At 39.6% G+C, this 23657-nt stretch overlaps 1 protein-coding gene across 1 annotated transcript in view; it reads right to left on the reverse strand.

Annotated features, from left to right (window-relative positions):
• ADGRB3 (adhesion G protein-coupled receptor B3) overlaps positions 1-23657 on the reverse strand; it is an 802747-nt gene that overhangs the window by 388263 nt on the left and 390827 nt on the right. The window contains exons 10-11 of the mRNA XM_059942117.1: positions 15428-15496; positions 11154-11262 (exon numbers count right to left, since the gene is read on the reverse strand). Of these exons, the coding sequence (XP_059798100.1) occupies positions 11154-11262; positions 15428-15496 (178 nt within the window). The remainder of the gene's footprint in view (positions 1-11153; positions 11263-15427; positions 15497-23657) is intronic.

Consider the following 23657-nt stretch of genomic DNA (forward strand, 5'->3'; position numbering starts at 1 on the left):
GAGCAAGATAATGAAACAAATCTTTAACTTTCAATTACTAAGATGCAAGGGGATAAAAATGCGTCCACTCTGAATGGAAAGCACTGATGAGAACACATCGCGTGGGTGTCCTTAACGCTCTGGCAGCAAGGTTGTATCTTGAGTATTTGTGAAAGCGTTAATTTGGGAAACACTCTATAATACAAGGGATGCTTTACCAAAGCTTTTCTTGGAAAGCCTGAGGAATAAAAGTAGAAACAAAGAAATAAAAACATTTTCCTATGCATTGTACTCAAATGGCACTTCTGAAAAGGGTTTCTTAGAATAACAGTCACTGTCTGATTCTAAGGAATTTTCATTAAATGGATACTCAGATGATGTACTCATAAGGTACTATAAGAAAGGAGGCATGCCAAGTAGCAACATGTAGACTCTCTATTATTTCTTTTTTAATATATATTCTTTTTCATATTTTTTGGGGGCAGGGGAGGGATGGATTGGGAGTTTGGGATTAGCAGATGTAAACTAGTATATATAGAATGAATAAACAACAAGGTCCTACTGTATAGCACAGGGAACTATATTCAACCTCCTGTAATAAACCATAATGGAAAAGACTCTATTCTTTCTTAACAGTAAATTAAACCAGGGTAAAGAAGTAAAAACTATTCAAGATCCAGAGACCATGTGAGAGATTCACAGCAGAGCAGTAGATAGGATTAGAGCTAGCAGTTGGCAGAGTACAGGGGCACTAGAGGGAAAGTTTAGGGCATCTAGGTTACTCAAAATGAGAAAGAACAGCTATTAACAATGTTTTCTAGTTCAAGTTTTTTCATGAACAAGAAGTACTATTTAATAATGACTCCATGAATAATTGTGTCCTTGAGTATGGCTGTATAAAGCAGATTAGATAGATAAACCTGGAACTATGTAACTATGTAACAATTATGTAACTATGTAACCATTATTATATGTAACTATGTAACTATTATGTAACTATTTTTACCCCAGTTACTTTCTAAAAGAACACAGACCTACTGTTAATTTGAAACACTATGACATGATGAGGGTTTTCTATGTTGAGGTCCAGGGTTGTAATTATGTAAGTATTACTAGTAGAAATAACATTTTTTTTAATTGGAGAGATAAAGGTTTGCAAAGACCTTTGCAAAGATCTTTGCAACTTGGATAATAAACTTTTATTTATTATTTATTTTCCAAAAAAAACCTAAAAAAATACAAAATAGTTTAAGTAAGATGAAGCTGACAAGTTTATGGCTGGACTTAGTTGATCCATAGTGTTCTTCCATTCTTGAGGTCCCAGGACTTTATAAATAGAAGAAAAAATACAAAAATGGTAGGAAAGGTAGAATTTATTTCATGTGTTAACTGGCAGCTCAATCTGTCAGCTTTAAAAAAGTCATTTTAATGAACAATTTCATTCTAGCTTTTGACCAAGGATTCAGAGGGTGTAATGATGACAGAATACTCATGGCTTCAAAGGATAGAATTGCTTAAACTGCAAGAGCAAGTATTTGTGTTGGACTCAGGAACAAGACTACATAAAAAAGAAACAGCATGGTGACTATAATCAACAACTGTCTATTATATATTTGAAAGTTGCTAAGAGAGCAGATATTAAAAATTCTCACCCAAGAAGAAAAATTGTACCTATGTGTGGTGATGAACGTTAACTAAAGTGATTATGTTAATCATTTCACAATATATACATATATCAAATCATTATGTTGTATACCTAAAACTGATGCAATGTTATATGTCAATTATATCTCGATGAAAATACTTTAAGGAAAAAATAAACCAAAGAGATTGCTTTGGATCCTAAATTTTAGAGACATTTAAACGGCCACCAAAGGAGGTTTATGACATTTGTTTATAGTATAGAGATTTGGAAATTAACCTCTCTTGTTTTTGTAGTTGGGTTCTTGGAGATGTAGTGGAAACATTCCCTTGACAATCTCTTTCTTGCACACCCTATTTCTAGCCATCATTAAACTCGGTCAGACGTACCATTAAAATACCTCCAGCATCTGGCCTCTTCCCACTATTTCCCCTGGAATCTGGTCCAAAGCACAGAGCTCTCTCGCCTGGCCTATTGCCATAATTACCCTCCCGTCGCCCTGTATGCACTCATACCCCCGACAGTCCATAGTCAGAATGGTCCTTTCAGGACATATACCAGATCCGGTTGCTTTTCTGCTCAAATCCTTGAGTGGTTTTGCATCTCGTTCAGAGACCTACAGTCAATCGCCCTCCACAGTCTGGTTCTCACTCCCCTTCCACCTCTCACAGCCTCTCTGTCAGCCACTCTACCATCAGCGGCCTCCTCCAGGCCTCTACGATGCCAAGCTCGTGGACGCATCATGGCCTTTGCGCTGGTTCCTTCTGATGGAGATAGTCTGTCCCCACATGTCACCGTGCCTCATGGTCTCAAGGCATCCAGGTATATACTCAACTAGCACTTATTCCCGACCATCCCTCCCCTCCACTCTCCCCTCTCTGTCCCCCTTCAGGATGACTTGTCTTCACATCACTTAGAACCATTGGGCATGTTAGAGGGTGCTTGACTGACATCTGTCCCTGCCACAAAACACAAGTTCCATGAGAGCAAGAGCTTCATTCGATTTGTTCACTGAGAAATCCCCAGAACCTAAAACAGAACCTGGCACCCTCTTAAAGCCAATTAAATCCATGAGTTATTACCAAACTATTACACCGACACTAGGGAGCATCTAAATGGGGTTCTCAGTTGGGTGGAAGGGAGCCCATCATATCCCCATAAGGACTATGTCTTTCCTACCACTAGAAGAGTCTGGTATGGCCCTTTCTTAGCAGCCTCCCCAGAGCGCTTCACCCCAACCATTTGGAATAACTGTATCATAGAAAATGCAATAAGATAATTCCTATTAAGTGAGAAATAATCAAAGAACTCAATGCCGCATATTATTCCAAGCCATAGTTTTAAAATGCTGCTTGAACTATTTATTTTCTCAAGGGAACCAGTATGTTAGTATCATTAAAAACACACACACACACACACACACAGGTATTTTTAGTTTGTTCTTTCTGACCTACAGAAATACACACCATTTGCTTCACAAGTCTAGCAAGAAAAAGTGTAGCGAGCCAGGCAGAGGAGGTAGAATCTGACACTTCCAGACTCAAGTCTAGCTGACTGAAGCAATGTCAGGTGCTACAGATAAACAACAAAAAGATGTTAAATGGTGTATTTTTCAGGCTCGGTGTCAACTCACTACAGGCATCTTTTTTCCAAAGAAAGGAAGTTAAACAAGTGATGGAGATGTATGAACCACAAAATGAAGCAGTGACAGAAAGGAAAATAGGCCTAGAAAGAGAAGCCACTTTATTTTTATAACTACATCATCAGATTGAAGACGGGTTTCTCAATTGAAGAACAAGATATTCTCTAAAGGAATGATTAAATTTACCAGTGAGTGTAAGAAATAACATAGGTTTGATGTTGATGAGACAGCATTGTGGAGAGAAAGGAGATGTCAAAATTGCATTATGCCATTCTTAAGATTGAATTTGGATTCGATTTCAGAAAACACCAAGTGTGAACGTTCATTCCGAAAAGCCCAGCATTTCATATTTCTAAACCAAGAATAGACAGTGATATTTAGCTTGGCAGAGAAAAATGTCTTACCATTAATGTTTTCAAGGCACTGGCCTTATTGGATTACTAGAGAAAAACTGAAACTATACTTTCCAGAATATTCTATCTCTAAGGGTGTATATAGAGGTGACTTCTGAAATTCCTTACAGCTAATAACTTTAATATTCTGTATCTTGAGACTTTCTTAGCCTAACAGTATTCCTTTTTTATCTGATATTGTCAACTTTGAAGAGTTCCTAAGGAACTGTTGTGAGATAGTGTTAAGTGGATGTAGCAACATTGATCTGTGCAAACTAAATTCTTAGAGATAATTGTATCAAAATGTTATGGGTAAATCCATTGAAACCACCTAAAGAGCTTGGAAATTTAGATCTTGTTCATTGTATCTGCACTTTTCTTGGAGAACTTTTATGTTTTACCACCAGCAATCACATAAGATTTTTCTTAACTCCACTACTCTGAACTTTATTAGCAATTGATACTAACTACAGTATTTGTTCTGAAATGTTCTCTCTCTCCTATTAATTACATGCCACTGATTTTCTACTGCCCTGTTCTGGAACTCCTTATACCTACTACCTCTGACTATTCTTATTCTGATACCTGTAACGATTCTTTGTTGTTGTTGTTTTTTTTTTTTTTCCCTCAACATTGATTTCTATTCTATAACGTACATGACCTCTTCCTAGTATAATGTGTAAATTTTATTTGCAAACAAAATATGTTTCTTAACGTGGTTTATTACTATACATACTTTTTCAGGTAATAATATATCCTAGAGACCTCTCCATAGTCATATATACAGATATAATTGACATATAACATTAGTTTCAGATGCACAGCATAATGATTCAATATTTTTATATATAGTGAAACGATGACCACAATAAGTCTGGTTAACATCCATCACCACACATAGTCAGGATTTTTTTCATTTTAAATATAGGCATCATCTTCCATCTTACCCCTCTTATTACTGTCCTGATAATTGAAAAAGCTTTTCTGGCTTCAACCATCACTTGTATGCAGTTGACTACCAAGGGTATATCATCAATTTGACTTCTCTACCAAAACCCAAGACCACATTTTATTTTTCCACTTGAGAGGTACATTTGCATCTAAACATTAATATGTGAAAGACACTCTCAAATGTTCATTGAATAAATATAATCCCAATTCCTCCCTTCTCTCTGACACCACATTCAGTTACAGAATGCCATCATTTCTACCCTCAGAGTCTCAAACTGATAACTACATTTTGGTTTCTATTCTTACTACCGCTAACTCACGTCTTCATTATCTCCTGCAAGGTTTATTATAAAAAGCCTTCTGGTCTCTGTGTTTAAAATATGTTTCAATCTCAACAAACTTTATCTCTGCTGTAACCTGTGTCTTTCCAAGGCACAGCTCTCACCCATCCATGAAGCCTCAGGAGCTCCCTACTGTCTTTGGAATCGGGAATCATGTTACACCATGTCTCAGCATGCCTCTCCAAGTTTATTTCATTTCCTTTACTTCCATACATAGGTGTCTTTATCAAAATAGACCACGTATCCCCTAAGCACTATCTCAACCTGGACAACTCTATACTGTTTTTGCTAAAAGAAACATTAGTGACAAACATTAGAAACATTAGTGACATAATGTTCTGGAATGTCACCATCTCCTTGCCACTCACTGTGCCTCAGGTTGGACTGTCAACAATCCAGCCATCCTTCAACATCTACACTGATTGTAGATGATTCCTTCTTTAAGAACATTTTCTAGTTCCTTACACAACATCTCTCGGAATGAATCTCTAACATTTGGTTTCCATGACACACACCAAAGTGCGTTTGGTATTTTATTCATCTATGTAGTTGTTTTATGCCCACAACTGGATTACAAACTCTTTGTAGATGAGAAGCTTATTCGTTTAATGACCTGAATCACTAAGGAAAGGCTTTGCTTATAGTAAGAAATAAATTCTTTTTGTTTTTAATTGAACACAGTCAGTGGGCTGCAACATTCATCACATGACATATCCTCCTTGAATTCAGTTTGGTGAACACAATTCAGGTTTTAAGTCCAAAACTAAAACACTTAATTTCTAAAGAATAGGCTATTCTTACCAATAAATAAGGCAAACACAATACACAACTTGAAGTGATTATGGAAAATAGATGACTAAAATCATAATAAAAAACTATAAAACACTCTGCCGCAACTTTAGACAAACGCTCTAGAGCAGCTGTCATCCATGCACTTGCCCTGTCACTCCAATCAGGTGAGGTCGCATACATCCTGTTCTGTCTTGGGAACTGCAAACAGCTGGGCCTCAAACAATGTGCTTGTCTCCCCTTCAGTGCATACTCTGCTTTGTTTTACGTTACTGCCTCCAAAAATTCTAAATATCTCTGAGTCATGAGTAATTTTTATCCCTTAATTCTATTTTATAATATAATACATACACAAATGTTAAAAGAATGGACAGTTTCAAGAGACAGTGTGGGTTTAATTTGGCAATTGGGAGTTTCCAGAAGGCTTTTCTGAGGGGAATTTCAGGAAAGTGATGAGAGAAGAATGGGGCTGAAAAGAACTGAAGAGAAAATGTTTGGAGAGAAAGGGTAGAAAGTCAGTTTAAACACTCTTCAAGAAATATTCTTGTTGAAGAAAAATAACTTGAACTCACATTAAATAATATTAAGATATAGTCCCCCTGACCTAATCGATAATAAATATTTTAAAAATATATTGAAAAATTCACTTTTTTCACTGAAGAAAATCACTTGCCTGTACAGCATATTTAGAACATGTAGAATACAACTCTATGATAAACTGAGGCATACTGAAAATTTAAATCTCTCTGTAGCACATCAATTTTTCATATTCATTCATTTATTGAGTAATTATGTAAGCTATTTAGTAGTGTTTACTAAGTGCTCACTAAATTTTATTCATTATAATTTATCATGTGTCTATTTTGAATGTCATATTCATATGTGATATGAAAAATATTCAATTACTTTATAACTGCATTGGCTTGTTTAACATCTTTCTTTGTTCATAGAATACTTTTTTCCAAGGCTTGTGTTAATAAATTTTTGAGGTCATAAGTCGTTTGAGAAATTGATCAGAGCTATGGACCTGTTCCCTCCCACAATGAACATGCTCACATTTATACCAACCTGCTCATAGTTAGCATATAAGAGCATTTCAGTTATCAAAAGCTGATACAGGGCTTCCCTGGTGGCGCAGTGGTTGAGACTCTGCCTGCCAAGGCAGGGGACACGGGTTCGAGCCCTGGCCTAGGAGGATCCCACATGCCACGGAGCAACTAGGCCCGTGAGCCACAACTACTGAACCTGCGCTCTGGAGCTTGTGCTCCACAACAAGAGAGGCCGCGACAGTGAGAGGTCCGCGCACCGCGATGAAGAGTGGTCCCCGCTTGCCGCAACTAGAGAAAGCCCTCACACAGAAACAAAGACCCAACACAGCCAAAAGTAAATAAATAAATAAATAAATAAACTCCAATCTCTAAAAAAAAAAAAAAAAAAAAGCTGATACAGGTAGGGACACTTTTCAGATAAAAGAAGCTTCAAAACTTTTCATTTGAATTATTGGGGAAGAAAATCTTTCCAAGACATGTCACTCATTGTCCTGCCATCTTAATCAGATTACAGAAACTTTTATCTTGATGAATAATGCTGTTCCCACCATATGGGCTCCACTCTGCCAGGTTCTTTCAGAACTTCTTTTTCTTTATTGTTTCAGGTATTCTATCTGCTATGTATGTGATTCTAACAGCACCATCTCTGCTCCCAGCCCTTTCTATCAAAACCAGGAACCAGAAAACAGAAAGCCCAAAACTATTTAAAGCTGAAATAAAATAAGCTATCTGAAAGGTTCTGAGACTCTCTTATTAAATTGTATGGTCTTTCTCTTATTTGTGGTTATTCAACTCTGTCTCTTTCTTCAAGAGCTTATCTATATTCACGAAAAGTGAGGTGCTGTGCATACAGGCTTTATAAAAAATATTCATAGTCTCTATAAGACATGATGATCTTTTGAAGTTCTTTAAGGAGTCTTTTTTTTTGAATTTTATTTTATTTATTTTTTTATACAGCAGGTTCTTATGAGTTATCTATTTTATACATATTAGTGTATACATGTCAATCCCAATCTCCAAATTCATCACACCACCACCCACCCCCGTCGTTAAGGAGTCTTATTCCAACCCACTGAAAAAAAAAATGGGCATAAGCAATAAACAAACTTTCTTAGTTACCTAGTCTCTATTTATCCCTAACGTGCTGTGTGTATGTGTGTCTCTGAGCCTGTAAGCATGTGTGTGTGTGTGTGTGTGTGTGTGTAAGCTCGATGTTGGATAATTAATATTTGGACTTAGGACATAAAACAAATGCCAACTCACACAGTTTACAAGTTGTCACTGCAAATTATTCTCTCTGTGTGTCCTTGTCCAAAAACATTGGACATATCCGACACAACACTATAGCCATGCTTTACATATACTAGTATCAAATTGGATAACATGAAGAATGTGAATAGTAAGTGATTATTATTTATATTACCCAATTTGGTACGAGTGGATTGCGATGGTTAATTTTATGCGTCAACTTGACTGGGAGAGGGATACCCAGATGGCTGGTTAAACAACATTTCTGGGTGTGTCTGTGAGGGTATTTCTGGAAGAGACTAGCATTTGAATCAGTAGACTGAGTAAAGCTCTTGCTCACCAATGCAGGTGGGCATTGTCCCATCCATTGAGGACCTGAATAGAACAAAACGTCAGAGGAAGGGTGAATATGCTCTCTGCTTATGCTGGACATCCATTTTCTCCTGCCCTTGGACATCAGCGCTCTTGATTCTTAGGTCTTTGAATTCAAAGTGGGACTTAACACCATTGGCTTTCCTGGTCCTCAAGCCTTCGGGTTTGGACTAGAATGACACCATCAGCTTTCTGGGCCTCCAGCTTGCACAGAACAGATCTTGGAACTTCTCAGCTGCTGAAATTGCATGAACCAATCTCCCAAAATAAATCTATTTCTATGTACCTACAGATATCCTATTGGTTCTGTTTCTCTGGAGAATTCTGACTAATATATGGATATACTTTGGAAAATTCTTAAATATTATTGAGAATAACCTTCTTCTGGTCATCAAACAACAGTAAGTCAGTCCCTGGTATTCGGAGAAAGCAAAATAAATAAAATCTCTTTTGGGTGGTGTAATAATGTTTGGGATACTTATTCACAGAATATAACCTTTTCCTATATGGATAACCAGTGAAGCGATCGGAGGGCCAAACAATCACACTGTCCTTACACAAGACTGAAGACAATATAGGACAATATTGGTTTTATTTGCAGCATTAAATTGCTTTGTCACTATGCTTAATATACTTCTTAAAGTTTAGTGATGATAAAGGAAGTAGGCAAACCTAGGCAAAGCATAATTTTAACACAAAAAAATACACAAATTTTTCAAAAATACAATTTTGGTAAGTCAAAAGAAAGGTAAAAAGGAGTAAAGATTTGCAATTTATGGATATTTATGGAATTTTTGTCGTAAATAATACTAGTACTATAGGGCATTTGGTATGCTGTTATTCAAACAGTCTACTTTAAGTTCAAATTTAAGTTACTAGACTCTGAGAATGGTTTTGGTTTTTAAAGTTTTTTTCCAAACACATTCTGAACAAGTGCCATGTTTTGATCTGATAATACTTTTAATTAGCCATGTGTTTTAGAATTAGGTGCTAACACATTGACAAAAATCAAGAAAACAATAGCCCTTTGCTTTTTCCCCCTCTGTTTTTCTTGTAAATTACTATTGTCCAATCTGGCATAGCAGCTTTCCTGGTTCCTTCCTCCCAAAAAAAGTCATAGGCCCTTAGAAGAGTGGTTCCATCTTGAATGACCAGCGTCCCCAGAATCTCTCTAGGGCTTTCCTTCCATGTGCTCCAAACTCATAGCCCAACATGCTACCCCCTTTTTCCACGGATTTTACCTTTCCTCTCTTTGCCCAGCCACTTTTGGAATGGACATTTAATTTGGATTTTCTCTGATTTCTGAATTCATCCTTCAATAAAGATATTATTTTCAGTCACTTTTTCTTCTCATTGCCCATAGCAAGGACAGCTCCCTTCATTCCTGAACCAGCGCAAGCTGCTGGACATCTACTCTTGGGAAAAGTCTGGGCCCTCCACCACCTCTGGAAAGTGGATTAAGGCATAACTCTAACTCGTAAGGCCTCAAGCTGCATGAAGGTGGCATGTGGGCATGGAACCGTCTGCAGACCTTTGAGGTCTCCATTACACACGTTCTCTTCAACTGAAGAATATTACCGGTAGTTAGCTATTACCAGTTACAAGTTGAGGTCACCCTGGCGGAATATATCTCAGAGTCAAATGAGTTGTTATAGGACTAAAGGACCTTCCAAAGAAATCAAGTATAAAACGAACCACCAAAGCTGTAATCATAAAAATGTTATGTTTTATACCATGTGAACTCCCCTAGTTAATCCCTCCACGAAGTTAGGTCTCTTCCTGATCTAGAAACTAAAACTTAAACATCCTTTGAATAAGAATGTGAGGTAAGATACTGATTTAAACACATCTTTATCTACAGTTAGTAGTCTTTATGTGAAGATTGCTAAAACATGACAGTGAAAGAAAACCTGAGTCATAGTAACATCACAAGAGGAAGTTGTAAAGAAATAAAACTGTAAACCTGTATCAACTCAATGCATATACTATTTAGGAAGAATATTTCTTTGTTCTTGCAGTTTTTCTAACTACAAAAAGAAATGCGCCATTTGGTTCACATAATTGCTGTTGGCTGAATGTACAATAATTGTAGCACTGTACGAGGCCCTGTGGATTTTGCTTCTCTGTGTAATTCCTCCTTATAAGAGACAATGTTATAGACAGCTAAAGGAAGAAAGATGTTTTCACTTTACGTGTGCTGATATTACAGAATCTACTAGAGACTCGAGAGACGCACCGTGTCCTGAAAGTTACTCAAGAAAACTTCGGCGGCAGCAGCATTGTGACAATGACCCCTAAAGGTCTCTGAAGCGTCCCACCCTTATGGAGATTCAGCACTTCTTTGGGACCCCTAGCAAGAAAGTGACTCGGCATCTTCATGAACAGTGTTTGAGAGACCACGAAGACTTATTTTTTTATATAATCACATAGTATATACTATATATTTTCAACATGAGATTGGATAGCAATAAACATTTGCTATATACGTGTGCAGATAAATACAAGTATGCTTAAATAAATGTATACAAATACACTCAGATGCATGCGAATGTGTGTGTGTAGGTATGTGTCTATAGTGCATATGTTGTTGGCCCATTGAAAAATCAGACACCAAATATCCACAATACATTACTCATGTAGACTCAAAGATATGAACAATGGGTACCACACTTAGAAATGTATGACTCAGATACTTGCAAATTTTTTTAAAAATTCAGTCAGATTTTGGGAAAACATCCTATTTCTTACCTACATTTCCAGTCATTAAGTATGAATTCTGAAAGTCCATCATCCCCATTCCAACAATGTGTATAAAATCTTCAATCACCTGCATTAACTCTATTGAGCCCGGATAAATCTACAAAAATAAGCAAAGGTTAGATGGAATTTTTAAAAATCTATATAATAGAATATATAACTGGAATTTTAAAAAGACACAATGAGACCATAAATGAGCTCTGATTTATTTGAAGACATTTCTCCAACTAGCAGCAGCTGTATTTTTTTTTTTTTTACTTTTTAAAATTATTTTTAATCATTTTATTTTACTTTTAAATTTTTATTTATTAATTTATTTTTTAACCCATCTAACAGTTGTATATTTTTTGAACTAACAGTTGAGAATGACATCAAATGTCAGACAGCAAGAACTCTGGAGGTGATACGATGCCATGATTAATCCTTCATAAATCCAAGAAAACTCAAAATATGTAACAGATTGTACACTTAGAAGTAGCATGTCTTTACATTTGATGGGTTCCTTTCCTCACTTAAATATAACATAGAACAAACACTGAAATTTGGGGGCTCTTTACATTTTTTTTTACTTAGTATCTGTATGATGAACACTGGGAGAAAAAATAATTATTATTGCCATCATGAATATTTACAGACTATTAAGTTCACTGCAAAATAACTATCTTGGGAGAGACATTTATTTCTAATAATTGTAATAGCTGCTATATGAATAATAGCATTGGCAATACTTGCAGGATCATAAAACAGCTCTAGTATAGGTGTTTCACATGTACATATGTAAGACACGCCCAGCACCATCCGCCTCATACACTGCAAACAGATGAGTGTTTGCTTAAAGATGACCTGATTCTGGCAATAGCTCATAGTGAGTGGAATGTGAGGTCCATTTGCAAAGACAGATGAATTTTAGCATGTGTAACCCATCATGTTGACAAAGTCAGCCTGCATTATATAACCAGATTAAAGCAGAAAGTCTTTTGAAGTTACGTTCATTGCTTTTAGCCATTCAGCACCACTGCATTTTCGAGCCATGAAAAATTTAAGTGGATTAGAGAATTTTAATGGCTTTGTATTTGCAAAGGCTTGTGCAGAAGGGGGAGAGACACTCTGATTAGCAGAAAGACACGTCGGGCAGGGTGGCCAGCAGGCACAGTGTGTATATTTTACAGGAGCTTGTGGCCGCACCCATCCAAAAATCAGACACCTCGAATGCATCATATACTTACTCACATATGGTTGAAGACATGAACAATGGTTATTACAGTTAGAAACGTATGGCATAGATAGTTGTAATTTTTTTTTTAATTTCAGGAAGATTTGGGGACAAATGCTATTGCTTGCCTATTCCATTCCCAAAATGTGTGTGAAATTTCCTCCCCATTCCAAAAATGTGTGTGAAATTTCCATCAGCTCCAAACTTCCTGCTGCTACTGTATTTTTTCTTCTATTTTTGCGTAGGTGTGTGTGTCTATGAGTATGTGTAGTGTGTGGGTAAATACACATTAAAAAGAAGAGGCTTAATCCTCCCTGTTGAAAATAGAGAAGAGACTCCCTCCCTAACCCCTTGCTCCCCTCACTTAAGAGCATTTACTTTAGAAAACTTGTAATGGTTAAATTCTTTCTCTGTCTCTTTGAAATGCATGTAAACCTTTTTGAAATTTAAATAGCCTCTTCCCAGCTTAAAGACCCAGGGATGTCTCTCCGTGGAAAGTAATCATCCAGATTGCTGTGCGGTGGGAGGGGCGGTGTGAGGGTTAGACCCTGACTTAAGCAGGTGCCTCGCTCTGAGTTGCAAAACTGCCCGCAGTCATTAAGATATCAGAGCTCATTTTTCCTTTGGATAAAGCCAATGAACTAACAAGGTGGTCACCCCAATGACCCAGTGCATTTAGGATGAACTACCTAAAGTCCTCTTACCTGAGAACTAGCTACTGTTTACCTCGAGAACACGTGTGTAATGAGTTGAACATCCGCTTGTCTGTATTAAAGGGTGAGGTTTCTCTGTCTTTGCATCTCTTAGTGAACTACCTGTGATGCACATCACTTCTGGCTTAATGCCTATTCAATAATGAAACTGTTTTCTTTCCTGTCTACTTTGGGGAGAGGTTTTCTAGGGCGGCAGCAGATTTTGTTTGTAGTTATATGTTCCCAACAGTTTTCAAATGTCGTAGAGCTGGGGCTGATTTTTTTTTTTTTTTTTTTTTTCTGTAACGGGTCAGAGAGTGGCTTTGTGGAGCATGGGGTCTCTGCTGAACAACTCAGCTGTGTCCTTGCTGTACCATAGCAACCATAGGTACTGTGGCTATGATCCCAAACTTTATTTACAAAACAGGTGCCAGCCTGGATCTGGCTCAGTGGCCACAATTCATGCACTCCTGGAGAGACACAGGAGCGTTCAGTATAAAAAGGAGATACTGATGATCACAATTATCATGATTGAAAGGGACCGTCCATTCCAACTACAATGATGGTGTATAACACAGTGCTATATAGAATGCAGCCTTTTTTTTTCACTTTAGTATACTGTGTTTTTAGTAGGATGCTTTAGCTAAACATAGTTTCATCCTTCATAACTGGGGTTTATATGTAGTGAACAAACTACGAAATGACACTGTTTATTGTCCAAAAGTGTGCGTTCTTATGGCAAAACCCTTCCGACGTCAATATTCACCCTTTTACTCAGCTAGTCTTCCAAATGCACACAGAGCTATGCTTTATATTATATTTTGTTGAGACTATTCCTCTAAAATAGACAAAGGATTATCTTTGGTAGATTTTAAGCAGCTCTTATTTCTGAAGAGTTCACCCTTTGTGCCAAAAACTTGGAGGCTCATTTACCACGTGGCTGCATTTATGAAAACACCACTACAGAATAGTTGCTTTTATTTCAAATAGTTACTTCAAAGAAGCATTAAGGATCATCACTACTGAAACATATTTAAAAGATAAGAATATAGTTAACTCAAAATCACAAGTAAATAGGTGGATTATGGATTCAGGATTTTCCATTGACAAAAAGTTCTGCTGCCACTGTTCATTATTTGCTCAAGTTGGGACCTTGCAGTAAATAACACCATCTGATGGATTGCAGTCTTGTTTTAAATAGGGTATTATACATTTGTCCTAAATATATCCATAATTAATAGTCTCCAGCACTCTACAAACATGTACTTAGCCTCTGCAGTGTATTCTAAAGAAAGACACCATTTTGTCACAGTGAGTGAAGGAAGTTCTCCTCTAGAATGAAGCCAAGGGCAAATACATAACTCAAACTAGTAGGAAAAGATAGATTCAGTGTCTTGACCTAAGGAGTGATTCTTTTTTTTTTTCTTGCTATGGCCAGAAGCACAGCACTTGTACCTGATAATGAGGTGGTCCCACACTGGACTATTTTTAGAGTCTATCCATAGAGTTCCTATGATAATAGAAATAAAGGGCATGCTTTACTCCTGAAGGCCCAGAATATGATTAAAAAGGGAAAGGGAGACAGAGGGTCCACTTGAACCTCAATAAATATTCATTTTCAATATTGCATTGTTCTCGCGGAATTTTTAACAAGGGTCAAGTAGAAAACTTTTAAATTAAATTTCCACAGGGTTTTTAAAAACATGCTTATTCTCCCTTTCTTAACTTCTAACTCACTTTTTCTGTGATTTGGAAAAAATTAGTATTAAGCATGTGTCAGTGAGTTTAGCACAAATGGCAGGGCCAGGCATTTTTAAAACAATAACTAAACCAATAAGGCTACTTGCTACAGTTACCATGCTTAGCAGAAAGAGAAAAAAAGCAGAATACATTTCTTTTAATGAGAACTCATTTTTACAACTCTTAGCTTTGAATCAAAATGCACATCTGTATACATAATTCAGATTACACATAACAGAGTAAATACAAATGATTTTACTAGTTAGTACTCCCACAGTTTAGTTTGCAATGTGTCCTTTTAGATTAGCTGTTTTTCCTATAGTCTGTAGACTGGAAAGAAAATGATGGGTAAGGCATAGAGTCATTATGTATTAATACCTTAAAGTTAAACATTACTTAAACCTGCTCTGTTTTTTCACGTTTTAAATATCATGGATTCCATAGATTGTTATGATAAAGGAGGTCACTTGTTTTCTCTAAAATTAGTATGAGATAATCTAGAATGACTTTAAAATTTTTCCTTTTATGTTCTTGGAATAGCAAGCCATTACTTTTTTCACATATTATGAAACCTTATTTAACCAACTTCATTTTAAGTGCCGAAATAACTCCAGCTTTACCTGTTGTGCATCTTCCCATTTTTCCTTGTTGTCTTCATCTAGAAGGTTGCTAACTATTTGAAAGAAGTTCTGTAAATTAAATTAGATAAAAGGTTTAATGTTACATGAGGGAATATCCTTTCCAACAACATCTGTTTGAACTGATCCTGTGCTGAGGGTATAAACACTTTGCCATACTGCTTGATGACCCTAACATGCTATCCTAGAAGATCTCTGAGGACCCTCTCTCAGCAACATGATTCTGGGATTTCTAGAGAACGTCACGTATTCAGAAGACATCAGAATAGGCACAACACTCACTTTCCATCACAGTTATATGCTCTGCATTCTACTCTGTCACGCCACCGTATAATTATTCCTTACAAAGAAACTCTCTTTGTAAGCTCCTGTAAGAGAGTCCCCTGTGTTTGTCTTATTAAAGTCGTCCAGTTCCCTGTGAGGAACGATTGCTACTCACACTGCTGGGTCGAAGGGCATCACAGTGAAGGCACAGGCCACGGGCAAAGCTGAGGCCAGTGAAGGCTTCCTCTGTTGGATCCTGGCTCTGCCCTTCCTGGCTCTTTTACTTTAACATTTACCACTACTTATTGTAAAGACGACATGACATTTTTCAAGTCCCTGCATGGTAAGTGCTCCATAAGTCTTGGCTATTTTCAAATTATCATTCTTAATTCCCCTGCCTTTTGCAGCAAGCCAAAATGCAGGGATGTCCAAATCCTTGTCATCCCCCTTGCCCCTAACTAACTGTCGGAAACACATTGGCTTTAACATGTTCCAGCAGTGCCTGCGATGAGTTTCGGTTTTCCCTTTCCAGGCAGACAGGTACCTCTCAACGTTCGTTTTTTGTTTCCCACACATCCGCGTCGTCTGTGTTAGTACGCACTTCACACACGAGGGATCTGCACCAAAGAGAGACCTTCCTATCCTCTCACACTCGCTGTGAGCCAGGAGAGGAAAACCAGGGTGCCAGGGACATGGGGTCACAGGAGACCTAAGAAGTGTAAAGTGAAGCCTTGGCATCTGTCTGAAGCTACACGGATGGCAGTCCCTTGCTTTTGTCCTCGGAGCCCATCTCTTCTAGCTGGTCTGTATGTTATGAGCGGAAGCACCGCCTTATGCTGATACCTTCGCTTAGGACAGGTCTCCCTTCAGGGGTTGGGGGCCAGGTAGTCACAACTGTTTAGCCTCCTCAGCCTTCTTCCCTATCCAGTCAGCTTTTCAAAATAGGCCTTTACTCCAATTCCAAAGAAATCCACCTGCGTGTTTTTAGAAGAAAAACCAAAGCAGCTTCATTTTCTCTTGGGGTTTGAATCTGTTCGCATCTATATTTAATTGCCCTATTTGTGCTATTCATTTTAATAGTTCCCAGCAATCATACGGCTGAAACATGTTTCGAGTCACAACCTCTATAAAAGTTACAGAATATTTTAGGCAACTCTTGAAAAAAAAAAAAAAAAAAAAAAAAAGCAACCGGCAAGTCTGTTTGAGACCCATTTTCTAATTCGTTTAACCTTTTTGTACTACCAGCCATTTTTTCCACTTAAAATGTCCTGGCTGGGGTGATAACATTTCAAGGGCTTTGTCCACTGAGCTGTAACTCTACGTATGGGCAGAAAGAATTAACCTTCAGAGTTCTCCGATTGCCTGTGGCTGGTGAACTCAGTAGGTAGGGGACGTGGTGCTAGTGAGAGAAAAGGAGCAGATTTCATCCCCTTTCACGCCGTCAGCCTTGCTGGGGTCCACGACCGCGCCTGCGTCCTAGCCCCTGCCTGCTCTCATGCAAAATGCATGCTGCTCCTAACAAGGGTACCGCAAGAATGGGAAGCAATTTGTGCCAATGCATCGCCGTTTCTGGGAAAACATTGCACAAAGCGTGTTTTACTGACAGCGGGTCAGCAGCTCTGCGCCGTACGTCAAGGCCAGTGAGCACACGCGATTCCTTGATCAAAACGATAAATTCAGAGTTCGGTGTTTCAAAATCACCAGAGGGCATACATAAAAAACTACAGATTATTAAAATATACATTCTAGTAAGCAGAGAGTCTAAGAAAGGCGGTTGTACTATTTTCCAAGGCCAATAAATCATGCTTGACTAAATGTGCATGGGAACGCCGCACAGAATAAAGCCCTCCTTCTGTCTCCCTGTGGATTGAATTTGGAAATGGTCAGTTGTGGGTTCGTGTAGGGGGACAGGGGCTAAGCCTCAACGTCCCAGATGGGGGAGGGGGAGGGGCATTTACGGGGATACCGAGCTTTGCTTGTTCCTCAGTGTACCCTCATCCCATGCAATGCCTTGCCCACAGCAGGTGGTTAATAAAGTCCTAACTTAAAGGAAACAATGAAATCACAAAACCAGTACACCTCGGTTTCTCCAACAAGACTCAAGCATCATTCCTCTGAGTTGACCCTGCTCTAATCTGTCTCACACACATTGAAAAAAATGTACTTCGATATATCGATTCACTTATACATTTGCTCAAATATCAGACTGACAGACGGAACAAAGCAGAACCAAACAGAACAGCATTTTGAAGAGGGGACTCATAACCTTTCAGGCCATTTGACTGAATTTTTGAGAAAAGTATAAAGCAACTTCCACGGCAGCAGATGCACAACTTCTAGAGTTTTTCAAGAGCTCTGTTACCTATGGTCAGACCTCTCTTTTGATGATTTGTGGATCAAGCCCCTTAGCCCCTGAATTGCATCTGACAGGTTTCTGTTTTGTTTTGATCAAGTCCTGATCTCTACGGCCTAGACTGATTTGAAAAATTGAGTGTCCTTGGCAGAGTCTGAGTTTGGAGCTTGAACTAGGCAGACCTGCTTTAAAAATTCCCCCAACATTTATAACCTGTGTGGTATTGGGGCTAACGTTGCCCACCTCCGCCTACGTTCTCTATCTAGCCTGTAAGGCAGAGATGTTAACACCTGCAGGGCAGAGCAGCTGTGAAGCTCAGAGCTAATTTTCAGCACAGTATCTGACACACGCTAAGTGCTCAATATATGGCAGCTTTATGATTTTATTCCCTTTGTGTTATCTTTTCACGACTGGCTGCATGATTTGTATTTATAGCCACATTATGGCCCGTGATTTGTTCAGCAGAAAGCTCTCCTTCCTAAGAACGTCCTCTGCTGGGAGGGGTTTCAGTGTTGTGATGATGAGACACTCACCACGTGGGAGACCCTGAGCAAACGGCTGTGGGACACCATGGGCAGGAAGCAGGACTCTGGTTTTCCTCGGCAGGAAGTATTATGAAAATCAGCACAGCGAACGCGTGTCGTAAAGAGAAACATCGCTGCCTCTGCCCCATTCAAAGTGCAAGTCCTAGATTTGGCCACGTGAGACTAAAAGGGCACTCGATTTTCTTTCTTATTGGAGTATAATTGCTTTATGATGTCGTGTTAGTTTCTGTTGTACAACGAAGTGAATCAGCTATATGTGTACATATATCCTCTCCCTCTTGGACCTCCCTCCCACCCTCCCACCCCTCTAGGTCATCACCGAGCACGGAGCTGAGCTCCCTGTGCTATACAGCAGGTTCCCACTAGCTAGCTATTTTACACCTGGTAGTGTATATATGTCTATACAAGTCTGTTCTCTACGTCTGCATCTCTATTCCTGCCCTGGAAATAGGTTCATCTGTACCATTTTTCTAGATTCCACATACATGCGTTAATATACAATATTTGTTTTTCTCTTTCTGACTTACTTCACTCTGTATGACAGATCTCCTAGAGTAATGAAAATAAAAACAAAAATAAACAAATGGGACCTAATTAAACTTAAAAGTTTTTGCACAGCAAAGGAAACCATAAACAAGACAAAAGACAACCCTCAGAATGGGAGAAAATATTTACAAATGAAGCAACGGACAAAGGATTAATCTCCAAAATATACAAACAGCTCATGGAGCTCAATATCAAAAAAAACCACAAAAAACCAAACAACCCAATCAAAAAATGGGTGGAAGACCGAAATAGACATTTCTCCAAAGAAGACATACAGATGGCCAAGAGGCACATGAAGAAATTCTCAACATCACTAATCATTAGAGAAATGCAAATCAAAACTACAATGAGGTATCACCTCACACCAGTCAGGACACTCAATTTTATGAAAAGCGATAAGTATGTAATTCTTCTTTCTATATCTGGTTGGCTTCCACTTGACAAATTTCTCAAGGACTGTATACAATTTTCTATAAATATATTGAAGCACATCTTAGCATGTACTTTTGCTGAATTTCTTATTGAAAGAGAGTTGTAGATTAGGCTCATGATCTGAGATATCTAAGCCACAAGAAACGTGTTCTCCTCCTCCTAACCAAGCAGCAAATGCCTGGGCACTGAGAGGCAGAGACAGGCCCCAAGGAACAGAGTTAATAAGGAGAACTGAAAGCTTTCAGGAATGGTGGTGGTTCTGACTTGAAATATAGAGGGATCATAAGAGAGGCTTAAAGGCTAAGCAAGGAAGCAGGGACACACCATTAGGATTAAAATGGCACAGCCCAGGACATTCATGCATCCCTAATCCAGAGAGCAGTTGGCAGCTGCAGGTCAAGCGTGATCCAGCCCCTTCCTGTCTCCCCACTCTCTCTTGAGCGATCCTGTCTCCCACTCTCTCTACTCCAGGCTCAGCAGACTTCTCCATGCATCCCAAACCTGTTTCTGCCCAGTCTCCAGACCTATATAATGCTGCTCCCTTTCTTCAACCGCTTTACTTCCTGTTCTTTACTTGAATAACCCTTTTTTTGTCCTCCACATCTAGATTTACATGCCATTTCCCCAGAAAGGCTTTCTCACATCACCACCCTGTAAGTATACAAAGTCTGCACAGTCTCTTTATGTTTCTGATTTTGAGTAGTGAAAATTTTTATTTTTCATTTACCAACACTGTCATCATTCATGCTTTGCCAAAAATCCATGGAAAAAAGAAACAGCCCATTCCTGGAAGTAATCACCTACAAGAATAAGACGTGAAGGAAGAAGTTCTATTGACCAGAAGGGACCCTTGCTCCCTGTTCTGAGAGTCAGCTTTCCCCAGTACCTGGGGAATTATTAGTACGATGGTCTCTGACTCTCCCGGCCTCTACATCCATGCATGAGCAACCCAGCAAAACTACTGTGCACTCATCCAAGGACGAATAAGTGCTCCTTCACCCTAATGTAATGCAGGCAGCAGTCAACTGTAAGGGAGACACTCACAGGGCAGCAAACGTGCGGAGTTGCAGTTGCACTGTGTAGATTTCTTTTGAAGTATATCACAATTCCTAATTACAATGTGTTTGTATGATGATCAGTTTAGGGCTTTTTCTCTACCAGTTTATAATTTAGCTGGGATTGTTTCCATTTGGTTCACTCCCATGCCCCCAGGGTACAGCACGAGGCATAGGAAAATGTAAATACTCAAATATTTCAAGTTGACTGACTGCATGCTTACTGTGTAGAAGACCATAGGATAAGCACTGTGGGAATTAAAAATCATGGATACGTGGTACCCACCTAACGTGTGGCCTCCTTTCAACACCTTCCTCTGCTCTATACCCAGGGTTCTTGTAGGTCCAGGGAAGGAGATAGGGTGCTTATTTTTACAGATCAGAAAGCTGGTTATCCTGATTAAATACGGGATCTCACTCTCCCTATTTGAATGGCATTTTGAAGTCTCAAGGCCATCCTGGTCACAGACACCCACTTTTGAGAAACTGTAGGGCCTCACAAGTAGAGGACACAGTGGACGATGTTAGGTCCTGGTCCCCTCCCAAGGAAGGGATCTCCTCTTCCACACACAGCTCGTTCTTTGCCAAACACAGTGGACCCCATCCCTAATGGAGCGAGGGCTACCTTGTTCAGCAGCAGAGGGCATCGGGAGAGAGAGAAAAATACACTCCAGGCAGCAAATCTGGGGGCTTTGGGGAGGAAGAAGGCTGGGGAAGGGAACATCCCGGGGAGAGTTTACCAAGACCCCAAGTGAGAGACAGTGAGGACAGAAGTGGGCGTGAGGGTGGAGGTGAGGAAAGACCCAGGGGATACTTGAGAGGCAGAAAGGCACTCACTCCTTCAGTAATATTTCCTGAGCACCTACTGTGTACTTGGCCCTTTTCTGAGTGCAGGGAACGCAACAGTGAGCAAGACACACGAGGGTTCCTGCCCTCACGGAGCTTACACTGTGGTGTGTAAAGAAAGGACATTTAATAATAAGTAATAATTTAAAACATGACTTAAGGTGATGAATCAAAAATAAAATAGTGTATGGGGCCAGGAGGGACTGGGCAGGGGAGGGCTGTGTGTGTGTGTGTGCACCTGTGTGGGCATGTGTATGTGGGTGTGTGTATGTGTGTATGTGCGTGTGTATGTGTATATGTGGGTATCTGTGTGGACATGTGTATGTGTGTTTGTGTGTATGTGTTTACGTGTATATGTGTGTATGTGTGTTTGTATGTGTATGTATGCACGTGTGTATATGTGTGTATGTGTTTGTGTGTGTGTATATGTGGGTATCTGTGTGGACGTGTGCATGTGGGTGTGTGTATGTGCGTGTGTATGTGCATATGTGGGTATCTGTGTGGACGTGTGTATGTGTATATATGTGTATGCATGTTTGTATGTGTAATTGTGCACGTGTGTATATGTGTGTATGCATTTGTATGTGTATATGTGTGTGTGTGTGTGTGTAACTGTGTGGACGTGTGCATGTGGGTGTGTGTATTTGTGTATGTGCGTGTGTATGTGTATATGTGGGTATCTGTGTGGACATGTGTATGTGTGTTTGTGTGTATGTGTTTATGTGTATATATGTGTATGTGTGTTTGTATGTGTAATTGTGCACGTGTGGATGTGTGTGTGTGTGACTGTGTGGATGTGTGCATGTGGGTGTGTGTATGTGTGTATGTGCATTTGTGCGTGTGTGTGTGTGCACAAGGCTGCTTCAGGAGGAACAGTCAGCAGGAAAGACCTCTCTGAGGAGGTGACATCTGAGCTGAGGACAGAGTGATGAAGGCGGCAGTCATGTGCAGGCCCGACGAAGAGAGCCCCAGAACAACAGTGGGGCGAAGGAACACAAACAGAGAGGAAGCAATGCAGCTGGCATGGCCTTGAGCAGGGAGCTAGAGAGGGGGTGGGGGAGAATATTAATACAGGATGAAAAAGAGAGGCAGGGGCTCAGATAGAGAGGGGCCTGGATCCCACCATAGTTATGTGACACGAGTTTCAGGAAAAATAAAAATCTAACGTTGGCTGCTGAGTGGAAAACAGAGTACAGGACTGTGAGAGTGAAAATGGGGAGGTCAGAAAGGAGCCCGTGTTGTCTGCTGGCTTGATTAGGGAACAAGGTGTCGTGGTGGCGGAGGGAGAGGGCAGAACCGGGACCAGGTCCTGGTTCCTAGAGGACACACAGCTCTGCTGAACACGCAGAAGACACAGCAGAGCTGCGTGTGCCCGGGCACGGTGGGCTCAGCTCTGTTCCGGCCGAGCGTGAGGGGCCTGGGATAGAGCTGAGAGCAGACGCCCCGCTGCCGCTGTCCCTACAAGCCTGAAGCTCAAAAGGTCAAAACTTGTGAATCCTTAATCCTAGTTGAAACCTGGAGCCTTTGGGGGGAAAACTAAAATGACCAGGAACAGAGCTGAATGGGATGAACTCAAAGTTAAAACACTGGTGATAAAATAGACAGGAAGAGGGCCAGGTGAGGGAGATGAGGGCTTAGGGATAAGGAAGTAGGAAGGGGGGCAGAAGGACTCTGCAGTGGGGAGGTTAAGTCAGATGAGATGGACCAAGTCCGCAGCAAGGTGAAAACCCAAAGAGAGTCCAAGATACAATGCCTTGGTCTCCTGTATTTTTTTAGCCTCCATGCATTTGGGTGATGACACTTGCACGTGAGATGTGCAAAACCAGGAACACACCCAGGTTACAGATTAGGGCCTGGATAACTGATGTCCGATCCCTGTGATTGGACTATGACTCTACTTCTTAGCCTCCCAGTCAAGAAAGTGTACAGAAATAAAATTGAGTAAGAGGAATATTATTACACAAATAATCTTAGGCTTGTTCTACTGTATTTTTTAAAGCTAAATAATCCCTAAAGAGTGCTTTGCCTATTTTTTTTAATAGGTGGTCTCTCAACGGATCAGGACAAAAAGTCACGTCACTCTGGTTTAATCTTTTGTCTAGAATACCTATCCTAGAAGCACATCAACTGGCCATTGGCAATGAGAAACCCTCAAGGATTCAGGAAGCAGC

Source organism: Balaenoptera ricei, chromosome 12 (genome assembly GCF_028023285.1).
Source record: "Balaenoptera ricei isolate mBalRic1 chromosome 12, mBalRic1.hap2, whole genome shotgun sequence".
In the NCBI taxonomy this organism is placed as follows: domain Eukaryota; kingdom Metazoa; phylum Chordata; class Mammalia; order Artiodactyla; family Balaenopteridae; genus Balaenoptera; species Balaenoptera ricei.